General features: G+C 53.6%; 1 protein-coding gene across 4 annotated transcripts in view; it reads right to left on the minus strand.

Moving 5' to 3' along the window:
- LOC137421446 (tetratricopeptide repeat protein 39B) overlaps positions 1-12,504 on the minus strand; it is a 130,512-nt gene that overhangs the window by 60,422 nt on the left and 57,586 nt on the right. For all 4 annotated transcript variants that reach the window (XM_078772760.1, XM_068107521.2, XM_068107522.2 and 1 more), the window contains one exon: positions 1,133-1,200. In XM_078772760.1, coding sequence (XP_078628886.1) covers positions 1,133-1,200 — 68 coding nt within the window. The remainder of the gene's footprint in view (positions 1-1,132; positions 1,201-12,504) is intronic.

Here is a 12,504-nt window from a genome sequence, read left to right on the forward strand (position 1 = left end):
ACATAATAATACATTCAATTGAAATCAAGTTATTCATTGATTATAAACCGATGTTTGTAGACAGACAGACAGACAGACAGAAGTGAACCTATTGCTTAATCCCACTTTACAGACAGACAGACAGACAGACCATCCCAGAAGTGAACCTATTGCTTCACATACGTGGGGTAATTAGTGGGAATGTGATACTGCTGACAGAATCATGAAGATGAATGCATCGATATGATTTCCCAAAACCAAATACCTAATTTGGTTGGATTCTCTTCTTCTCATAAAAACAATGGCACACTGTGTTGAATTCAAAGATGGAGACGGTAATCCGTGATATGCTCCTGTTCGCTGTTTATGCCACAAAATTGATTGTCAAACTACTCCAAGCTATGGCCAAAAGACTATGGTAAAATGACCTCAATGGTGCCAGATGACAGACCAAAATCTGACTAACAAGGCCAATAGCCAGCATGAACCTCCAAAATAAGATGCATGAAAAACTCTTTGGTAAAACAATCCATTAAAACTTGAGGCCCAATAACATTTTCATAGTGGCAGGATTGCTCAGAAAAGGTGCCACTCTTTTCCAAGCTGCTTGGTCTTTATATCACATCCAATATCAGATCAGAATCAACTTCCACCTGATTTAATATCGTAACACTGTGAAGCACTTTCTTTATCAGAGGGGATGTTTAACCAAATGCATGATTTGGAATGTGGATGGTACTGATCCCATGGGTCTTTTAAAATAGCTGGCTTTGGATCAGTGCCCTGGTCTGATTGGTGCCGCTACAGGACGATTGGTGCCGCTACAGGACGATTGGTGCCGCTACAGGACGATTGGTGCCGCTACAGGACGATTGGTGCCGCTACAGGACGATTGGTGCCGCTACAGGACGATTGGTGCCGCGACAGGACGATTGGTGCCGCTACAGGATGATTGGTGCCGCTACAGGACGATTGGTGCCTGTTGGGGTGCTAACAGGATGTTGTTATTGGTGAGCCTGTAAGATGAGATTGCAAGATTGGAGTAGGCCATTTCATTAAATTGCTGAATCATTGCGTCTTTTTATTATTTATTCACCCAAACCACCATTCCCACCTCTACCCCCAACCATTCGACCCACCATGAACCTCTCACCTGGATGAAAGTAAGGGCGGCTCTCTGCAGCAGGCATTCAGCATAGCACAGCTCAGCATGCATCTCCTCTGCGTTGGCATAGACAGTTGCCGGGAAAGGGGGTACTTTTAAATACAACATGAAATGTTAAATTCATCCAACATGTCCACACCATTATTTCTTAATCTGACAAAGTCAGTATATTTCTGATCTTCGCATTTGCTATTCATCCAAATACTGCATGTCAATTTGTCAATGCAATACCATAGCTACTGCATGTCTGTTTAGGACTCAAGTGAAGTATTGTGAGAGTGTGTGACTGGTATTCAAAACAAATGGGGTTATCTCTTGTTATCAACGCAGAGATCAGCCTGAAACTGGAACATGCTCTGCAACTTATCACAATAAAGCCATGTACAACGTTTCAGTTGAATATGTTAAAAGGTATGGGGAAAAAGTCTGGAAAACCATAGGTGGGAAGGATAGACAGACGAACAAACAGACAGACAGGGAGCAAACCTTTAGTCCCCATTGGCGAAACCGGTAAGGGACTAATAAGAGACTTGCAAGCAGGACACCCACCAAATAACAGCAAATTAACTCTTATAAATTCTAGGCAGAATGGCAGGGATTGCAAGCGGCCACCTCACTTCAGGACTGCTCCTGATATTAACTCTCCATGGATATGCATATATTCATCCCATCATGTCTTCAATTATTCTACCCTTCTTCCCGTCCATGGTACACTGAATCATGTGGTGAGGCAGTTGCTCTGAAACAACTTGCCTTCTCTTCCTCGAAGCGAATTCCACCGGAGGCAATCTCGGTACATTCCACAAAAGAAACACAACAAGGATTGAATGGAATCTTTTCATCTCCTCTCCCTGTCAAGGCTGGCAGTGTTCTGGGCCAAGTCATATTCCTCATCTTCATCAAAGATCTCTCTGACTCTGAGAAATGCTCTTTATCTAATTGCTCATGACTCCACCCCCCTCTGCCATGACATCCTTCATCCTTCAGACAAGCAGGCAACAGGCTCTTCCCTCTCTTCAGACTTTGACAAAATCACAAGCTGGTCATACAATTGGAACATGTCTTTCAATCCTGACAAATCTCACACTCTCACTATCTCTCTCCGAAAGGACCGTCTGGCAAATCCTCCCATCTACTTTCTCAACAATCCTCTTGAAGAAGTTCAGATATTCAATCTCCTGGGTATCATTATCACCCACGATCTTTCTTGGGCAAACCACATTTCAAAGTTGGCCTTCAAAGCCATTCACCTATTCGGCCTCCTCCATCATGCAAAGTTCTTCCTTGGGACACCTAAACCTCTATACACCTACAAGGCCTTCATTCACAGCTTGATAGAGTTCTGCTTTCCCCTCTCGGCTGGCATGCCCGCCTCACACCTTGTTCAGCTTAAAGCAGTGGAAACCAAGGCCTTCAAGATCATTGGAACTCCCCATGATTAAGTCGAGTCTATGCGCCTGTCACTTACACATCACAGCCAGCTCAGTGGTCTCTCTGTCTCGTACCACCTCTTTTCTTGCATTGCACCTTCTGCTCTTTCCATGCTATACCAACCTCCTCCCCCCCCCCCCCCCCCCCATTCCCCATACCACTCCCCCACAGATTTCTGCAGGGTGCACACAGTCCATCAACCCCCTTCTGGTGAAACTCCCAAAATCCAGAATCACTGCTCACCTCCACCCATTAGTTTCTCTCCCCCCCTCCCCACCCCCACCCCTCAACCAGGCACACTGAACAAATTAGATTCCTGCCAGGCGAACGCCAGGCTTAGCTAGACGGTTTGTGAATGACAGATCAGAATCCTTCCCCTGGCAGGTCCCACTAGGTGGGAATAATTGTGGCTGTTACATAAATATATTGTCGCGTGCCTGCCTTCTGGTGAACACCACAGGACGACACGGATGACCAAACGAGCTTTCACTCCGAGGCATTCAATTCAATATGACGGTATTCTTTACACGCGAGGTAAAGGAGGATGACGGACTTACCTGGTCAGCTTCCACACGACTTCTCAAACCACGCAGGATTAATATGTACAAAAATATCAGCTTTATTAAAGAAGATGCCGGTAACAAAATAAAACATCGCAAAACGAAATTCCTAATTTGAGCGCCCCACACAGACTCAAATACAAACAATGGGAAAAATAACTGTTAAAATTAATATGTGTTTGTGTGGCACTTAGCTCTAATCAGCTCTTGAACTTCGTCAGGAATCGTCAAAACCCCCTCGTGTCCTTGGCGGCAAAACCGCAGGCTGCACTGCCGTGGGCGCGAACTAGGTCTTGCGCACCCTCGTCTTCATCGTCCGTGTGCGGGAAACCGCAGTTCTCAGTCCGCAGTTCCTCCTCCTCATGATCATGATGAGGATGTCGGAACACGACCGTTCACCACCGGATCCAGCAACCGAGAGATACAAAATCGTGGCTGCTCCCAATGAATGTCCCTCGCTCAAGAGCGCACCGTATATGTCCCCGTTCTTTAAGAATGTCCCTCGCTCTAGAGCACCCCAACACAAGAGAGAAAGCCACGAGGAAAGCGAGAGAAAACGAAAGAGACAAAATGTCGGGACACGACTGTTCGTGATGAATCTCCATTGCGCAAGAGGAGAAAATGTCGGCCGAGCGTTCCTTTATAGTCAAGGCTCTGACATCATCTCACGAGGTCTCCGTGTCCGCTCCTATCAGCAAGTCCCATCTTAGCAGTCTTTTTGCCGATCAAATCCCAGACCAATCACTGCTCTTCGGGGCGTGGCTTTATGGACCTTTTGTGCCTCTGTGCTCACCAGGTCGATGTTATCCACGGTAGTGTTCAATATCCTGTTTCCAGTTGGGTTTTTTTAGTGTGGTTAATGGGCGATTTCTTATTATTTGTGTGTGCTGCGTGTCATAACGAACAAAGGAAAAAATAACAGAGGCCATTACATACAGGGGATTAATTTACCCATAAACCCTAACAAATCCCACCCCTCTCATGGGGACGAAGATACACTTGCACAACATTTGGTCAAAACGAATTTCCTTCTTATGATACGTCAAGGTTTCTTCTTCTTCACGACAGTCGGAGCACACTACCTATGCATTCTTCCTGGACTAAGGTATTGCCTACCCCCTACAAACGTAACGATATTATACATATGCGTAGGAAAGGCACAGATAGCCAACATATGGAACTAAACTCTACTCCACTAATTTGGAACAACTAAGAAAGAGCAGACTTAGTCTCCGGCATTGTTTAATTTGTGGTCCACAAACCTCAAAGCCAAAACTCCTGTTACAGACCACAGCCATTTTTATATCCGATCCACAACGCATTTATGGCCATGTGCCGAAGCGTGAATTTTTTTTAGGATGTCAGAATAAAGCTACAACATCATCATGGGGGGGAAAGGGTTGTGTTTTTCCTAAATCACAACTGGCATGATCTAGTATTACATATAGGCCATGGGCCAGGTAGGGTCCATCTGCACCCCCTCGCCCCCCCCCCCCAATCCTCGGACCCCGTGTTTTTCTGGACCATTGGGGTCCCCTGAAGTGGAAATCAACTGGTAACAGTTAATAAACTTGGACTCACTGTCCATTTGGGACCCATATTTGATGGTACCCCCAAAACATCGATTTTGTCATCGATGTCACGCCATATCCAATGCTCATATTTATTTCAGTGTCTGTGATGGTTAACACTGCTCCATAGCACTCATTTATGTATCAAAAGAAAGCTGATCATCTACTTATCATAATAAAATATCTATATGACAGATTGAAGGGTAACTTGGTTGGAAGGTATTTAACAAGGTATTTGACATCATCGGCAAGACAGGAGATGTTGTAGCGGTTCCCGCTGAATGTACACAATCGCCTTGCACCTGCCAGGACGCGGCCAGGGCGCGATCGCCATGCCGGGCTCATCCGGATGGGCCCAGACGCGCCTCTCCTGGGCATGCCCGGACTCGCTGTTCCCGGGCACGCCCGAACCTCCCGGGCACACCCGGTCTCGTCTTTCCCGGGCATGCCCGCTCTCGCCTTTCCAGGGCTCGCCCAGAGCGCCCGGGCACGCCCAGCCTCGACTTGCCAGGCCGCATCCAGGACGCCCGGGCATGTCCAGACTCGCCTTTCCAGGGCTCGCCCAGAGCGTCCGGGCATGCCCACTCTCGCCTTTCCAGGGCTCGCCCAGAGCGCTCGGGCACGCCCAGCCTCGACTTGCCAGGCCGCGTCCAGGACGCCCGGGCATGTCCAGACTCGCCTTTCCAGGACTCGCCCTTGACACCCGGGCATGCCCGGTCTCGGTTTTCCCGGGCAAACGCCCCGGCATAAATGTGTATATATATTGCTGCCCGATAAACGGGCTTGTCAGAATACCTGAGCTGTTTTGTTTCATGAAAGCAAATCGGACGAATTCCGTCTTTGGTCGCGTCAATTCTTTCGACTCGCGTTGGAGCGCAGCTCCTTCACTGGTGACCTACCGACATGGACACTGCAGTGACTCTTAAACTGCCTACCTTCTGGGAGGCTCACGCGGCTGTTTGGTTCGCCCAGGCGGACTCCCAGTTCGCCCTGCGAGGCATCACCGCGGACGACACCCGCTTCCACCACGTCGTGGCAGCGCTCGGTTCCGCCACCGCGGCCCGTGCCCTGAGCCTCCTCGAGCACCCGCCGGCTGCTGACAAGTATGACGCGCTGAAGACGCTCCTCCTCGACGCTTTCGCCCTCTCACCGGCGGCACGCGCACGGCGCCTGCTCGACCTGCCCGAGCTCGGCGACACGCGCCCGTCCGAGCGCATGGACTATATGCTCTCGTTGCTCGGTGAGCACTCTCCGGATTTTCTGTTCCGCGAGCTGTTCCTTCGCCAGCTGCCTCACCTGGTACGCCTCGCCTTGGCTGGCACGTTGATCACCGATCCACGCGCCCTCGCCAGGGAAGCCGATAAGATCTCCTCGGCGGGCCAACACATCGGCGCGGCTACCTGGAGCCTGCCGCCGTCCTAGGCGACGCCCACGACGCCTGAGCGCCCTGCGCGGTTGGAGGCCGAACTGCCGGTGCAACTGGCGGCCGCCACGCCGCGCCGACCGCTTCCGACACGACGGCCGGGGCCTCCACCTGACCAGGCGTGGTGTTATTACCACGCCAGGTTCGGACACAAGGCTCGGACGTGCCGACCCCCGTGCACTTTCGGCAAGTCGGGAAACGGCCGGGCCGGCGTTCATTCCCAGCCATGAGCGCCGGCCACTCAGGCAACTTGCTTTTTATTCGGGACAAAGCGTCCGGGCGGCGTTTCCTTTGTGACACCGGCGCCCAACTGAGCGTCATACCCGCCTCCGAGCAGGACAGGCGGGATGCCGTTTGCGGCCCCTCTTTGGTCGCTGCTAATGGCTCGGCCATACGCACTTTTGGCCCGCGCGACGTCACCCTCTGCTTCGGCAGCCAGCGCTTTCAGTGGACCTTTGTGACCGCCTGCGTCCCCATGGCTTTGCTGGGCGCCGACTTCCTCTGCGCGCATGGGCTGCTGGTCGACGTCAAACGACGTCGCCTTGTCCACGCCGAGACCTTCAGCTCCCTGACGTGCACGATGAGCAGCTCCGCGCCGACCGAACTGGCGTGCGCCCTCCCGACGGCGAACGAGTTCGCTCGCCTGCTCGCGGAATTCCCGGCCCTCATGCGGCCGACGTTTTCGGCTGTCGCAGTGGGGCATGGGATCGAGCACCACATACCCACTACGGGCCCGCCGGTCTACGCCAGGGCCCGCCGGTCTACGCCAGGGCCCGCCGCCTCGACCCGGCCAAGCTCGCCGTGGCAAAGGCCGAGTTCGACGCGTTGGAGCACCTCGGCATCGTGCGGCGCTCCAATAGCGCGTGGGCCTCACCACTGCACATCGTGCCAAAGCCGGGGGGTGGATGGCGCCCGTGTGGCGACTACCGCCGTCTCAACGACGCTACCACCCCCGACAGGTACCCGATCCCGCACATCCAGGACTTTTCCGCCCGTTTGGCGGGACGGGTCATATTTTCCAAAATTGACCTGATACGGGGATCCCACCAGGTACCTGTCCGGGCGGCCGACGTCCCAAAGACAGCCGTCATCACGCCGTTCGGCCTGTTCGAATTTTTGAGGATGCCGTTTGGCCTCAAGAACGCGGCCCAGGCGTTCTAGCGCTTAATGGACGGCGTGCTGCGCGACCTGCCATTTCTTTTCGTCTATCTGGACGACATCCTCGTTGCCAGCACGTCCCGCGCCGAGCACCTCCTCCACCTCCGAACACTGTTCGGTCGCCTCAGCGAGCACGGCTTAATTGTCAACCCGGCCAAATGCCACTTCGGCACGACGACCGTTGACTTTTTGGGCCACCGTATCACCAAGACCGGGGCCGTGCCGCTGCCGACCAAGGTCGAGGCCATCACCACGTTCCCGCGTCCCCGTTCCATCAAGGCCCTACAAGAGTTCCTCGGCATGGTGAATTTTTATCACCGATTCGTGCCCCGTGCTGTTCAGCTCATGCGGCCCCTTTACGAGGCCCTCCGGGGCAAGCCGGCCAAGCATGACATCGTTTGGTCCGCGGCCATGGACGCGGCCTTCGCGAGCGCAAAACGGGCCCTCGCCGAAGCAACGCTGCTGGCTCACCCGGTGCTCAACGCGCCCATCGCCCTCACTACGGACGCCTCCAACTACGCGGTGGGTTCCGTCCATGAACAATGGGTGGACGGGGTTTTTTTTTTTTTTTTTTTTTTTTTGTATACAAGATCGAGGCTCGTGAAAGAGCTAACATTAATCACACAAAAAGTCAAACCGACACACAAAACACAAAAAACAAGGGGAGCGGCAGACAAGATGGGGAGAGAGGGGGAAGGACACAAACACAACATTTGAGAGCAGGGACATCGGGAGCACTTGGGGGGAGGTGGGAGAGGTACAAAACATATGAACACTGCAAGGACTCTGGGGTGAATTAGCGGGGGTAGAAAAGATCAAGGTTTTGGATGGGGGAAGATAAGAGATGGTGGTGAACAGCTGTTTTAAAGACCTGGAGGGAGGAGTGGGATTGAAGCGAGTGGGGGAGTTTGTTCCAGAGGCAGGAGAAAAGGGGAATGAAAGAGTGAAGGTGAGCAGAGAGCCTAGATTTTGGCAGTTTAACCATGAGAGGTTTGAAGGCAGATCTTGTGCGACCTGAAGGAATATTAGGGGGACAGAGCACAGAGATAGCTGGGGGAGCAAGGCCGGAGAGGAGTCGGTAGAAGACAGAAAGACCACCAACCTGCCTGCGGTGAGTGAGTGAAAGGCCCTCGGAGTTAACTTCATCGCAGGAGATTCCAATGATTCTGAAAGCTTTGGCCTCAACAAGTCCACGCCGAGGTGGACCGCGTTCGCGCTGGCCCGAGAAAGACAGTCGGTTTGGCAGCCACTCGCTTTTTTCAGCCGGCAACTCCGGCCGAACGAGTTAAAATACAGCACGTTCGACCGCGAGCTGCTCGGTCTATTCCTGGCCGTTCGCCATTTCCGACACCTCCTGGAGGGCCGCCCGTTCACGGCTTTCGTCGACCACAAGCCGTTGGTCTACGCAATGGCCAAAGTCACAGAGCCGTGGTCGGCCCGCCAGCAGCGCCACTTCTCCGCCGTGTCGGAATTCACCACGGACATCCGGCACGTCGCCGGCAAAGACAACGCCGTGGCCGACTGTCTTTCTCGGGCCAGCGCGAACGCGGTCCACCTCGGCGTGGACTTCGCGCTCATGGCGGCCGACCAGACCACCGACACCTCGGTGCAGGCCCTCCGGGCGGCGGACACGGGCCTCCGCCTGGCCGACATCCCCTTCGCGGGCATCGTCCTGCTCTGCGACGTCTCCCAGGGCCAGCCTCGCCCCATCGTGCCCGTTTCCTGGCAGCGCCGCATCTTCGCCTCCATCCACGGCCTTTCTCACCCGGGCCGGAAAGCTTCTCAGAAGCTGGTGTCGGCGCGTTTCGTCTGGCACGGCCTTCGACGGAACGTCCGCGACTGGGCCAACGCCTGCACGGCCTGCCAGCGGGCCAAGGTCCACCGCCACACCCAGGCCCCGCTTGCACCTTTCACAGTGCCTGCACGGCGTTTCGACCACGTCCACGTGGACCTGGTGGGTCCCCCGCCCCCATCACGGGGGTTCACCCACCTGCTCACCATGGTGGACAGGACCACCAGGTGGCCGGAGGCCGTGCCCCTCACCTCCACCACCACCGCCGACGTGGTGCAGGCGTTCATCGCCACCTGGGTCGCGCGCTTCGGCGCACCGGCGGACATCTCGTCCGACCGCGGCCCACAGTTCACGTCCGAACTTTGGGGCGCGGTCGCCCGCTCGTTGGGGGTCACGCTGCACCGCACCACGGCCTACCACCCCCAAGCCAACGGGTTGTGCGAGCGGTTTCACCGCTCCATGAAGGCCGCACTCATGGCCGGCCTTCAGGACGACGGTCCGGGCGTCCGCCGCCGAGCTCGTCTACGGCCAGCCGCTCCGCGTCCTGGGCGAGTTCGTGCCCGACGCTACCAGTCCCTGGTCCGCCGCACACCAGCGCTCGGACCTCCAGAAGGCCGCCCGACGATTTGCCCCCGTGCCAGCGTCCCGCCACGGTGGCCCCCAGTCCTACGTCCCCCCGGCGCTTCACACAGCGGAGTACGTCTTTGTGCGTCATGACGCGCACCGGGGGCCACTCCGGCCACCGTACGACGGGCCCTTCCGGGTCCTGCGACGGGGCGACAAGTCCTTCGTCGTCGACGTCGGCGGCCGGTCGGACCGGATCTCTGTGGACCGCCTCAAACCGGCGCACGTGGACATCTACCGACCACCACGGTTGGCCCTTCCTCCGCGGTGAGGCCGCCCCCCGTCCACGGTTCCCCCCGCTCGACCACCCACCACCAGATCGGACCCCCCCTCCCCCCCTCCCCTCCAGGGGTCGCTTCGGCCGGGTCATCCGGACCCCCCTTAAATTGACCCTGCCGGTGCAGGTCGATTCTGCAGGGGCGTGTGTAGCGGTTCCCGCTGAATGTACACAATTGCCTTGCACCTGCCAGGACGCGGCCAGGGCGCGATCGCCATGCCGGGCTCGTCCGGACGGGCCCAGACGCGCCTCTCCTGGGCATGCCCGGACTCGCTGTTCCCGGGCACGCCCGAACCTCCCGGGCACGCCCGTTCTCGTCTTTCCCGGGCATGCCCGCTCTCGCCTTTCCAGGGCTCGCCCAGAGCGCCCGGGCACGCCCAGCCTTGACTTGCCAGGCCGCGTCCAGGACACCCGGGCATGTCCAGACTCGCCTTTCCAGGGCTCGCCCAGAGCGTCCGGGCATGCCCGCTCTCGCCTTTCCAGGGCTCGCCCAGAGCGCTCGGGCACGCCCAGCCTCGACTTGCTAGGCCGCGTCCAGGACGCCCGGGCATGTCCAGACTCGCCTTTCCAGGACTCGCCCTTGACACCCGGGCATGCCCGGTCTCGGTTTTCCTGGGCAAACGCCCCGGCATAAATGTGTATATATATTGCTGCCCGATAAACGGGCTTGTCAGAATACCTGAGCTGTTTTGTTTCATTAAAGCAACTCGGACGAATTCCGTCTTTGGTCGCGTCAATTCTTTCGACTCGCGTTGGAGCGCAGCTCCTTCAATGTCATATTTAGCACAGATCAATACCTACCCGGATCTGTGAAGTCAATGGAGAGGCGACGCCGTGGCTGTGGAGAAAAGCTTATACTGAAAGGTGAAGCTACCAAGAAACCACATGATTGGAAATTGTTTTTGTCCAATGGTGAAAACAAAATCCAGTTCATCAGATTGCTGCTCAGACTCTGGAGCAGCGACCAGTATGGCTCACGGCTGCACGGAAGAATTGTAATCTTTATAATATGTGAAGGGAAGGCACATATGCTCACATCTGCTGATGACCAGAAAACAGATGCCCAAGAGCTGCCTCTGCTGGAATCGTCACAGGAAGAAACAGACTCACGCATAATACTACATGTCAATTACGCTAGAAGCAGAAACTACGAGTTCGTTCGAGTGAAGAGCCCAGATTCGGATGTCTTCTTCATCTTACTGCACTATGCTGCATCCATGGAAGACATAACGATACTGTTCGACACTGGCACAGGAAATGAGCAGAGGCTGATCAACGTCAGCAAGATGGCAGCAGACTTTGGCCAAGAGAAATGTACAGCTCTTATGGCTCTCCACGCGTACAGTGGCTGTGACAGCACAAGTGCTTTCCGAGGGATTGGCAAAATCAAGCCTGTCAAAACTCTGCTGTGCCACCCGAAATACATCCCCGAACTCAAGAAGCTTGGAGATACGTGGCATATACCAGGAGAGCTGAATGATGAACTGAACAGCTTCACATGTGCCGTGTATGGTAGAGCATCAAAGGTGTCAAGTGTTGACGATCTGAGACTCATCCGCATAAATGAGTTATGTGCCAAGGAGAAACGTCTTCTTCCTTCAGGCAATGTTGACGTGGCCAATGTTCCACCATGTAAGAGGAGCCTCACACAGCACATTCGGAGGGTCAATCATCAAGTAGGAATTTGGAAGAGAGCGCATGTTCCTAAACCAAGGATTCCCAAGCCAAGGTCATGGCTGGGAAGAGGAGAATGACAACCTGGTTCCTGTCTGGTATGAAGGAGATCTACTCCCACGAGAGCTGGCTGACATAGCTGAAGTCGCACCTGATGATACTGACAGTGACGATGACTCAGCTGACACTACATTTGATGACATGGAGCATGTACGATGGAGAGCGATGTTGATGACAGTGACAATGATTATGATGAGTATTGTCTCTTTGGTCGAATGTGTAGGGACTTTCATGCAACAAGGCACAGCCCGATTTGGCTTACTTCATATAAACTTGACATGTGTCAAATTCTGTTCTTCACAGTATTAATGAAAGTTTATATCACCATGATGATGACAAGAATCCAATTCGATTGTTTGTGTTAGTTGAATATTAAATACAGTTATTACAACTATTACTTTACAGGATATGATGGGTTTAACTGGTGGATATAAACTGAGTATTAATATTGTTATGATATTTGGGGCTCTTTGTATAACTAGGGGAATAAATTTGTGTTTTATAGGGCAAATAAAATAGTTTCCAGTGAAATTTTCAAACTTACATTAAAATTTGGAAGTTTTCTACATTTATGAATATGACAATACTGTTCGGTGGGTTCAAATGGGTAATTTAAAACTGTGCAGATGAAAATAAAACCTTTGTTATACAGACTTGGCATTTAATATGGAATATTTTTTTTGTGGGGGTGAACTTACTTTTCAAGATGTCTTAGAACCAAAAGTTAATTGGAATTATGTTGAAATTATTCTAGATTTTGTTAATGTGACCTTTAAAAGAAACAAAAACC

This window comes from Myxine glutinosa, chromosome 2, assembly GCF_964187855.1.
Source record: "Myxine glutinosa chromosome 2, kmMyxGlut1.1, whole genome shotgun sequence".
NCBI classification, from domain to species: domain Eukaryota; kingdom Metazoa; phylum Chordata; class Myxini; order Myxiniformes; family Myxinidae; genus Myxine; species Myxine glutinosa.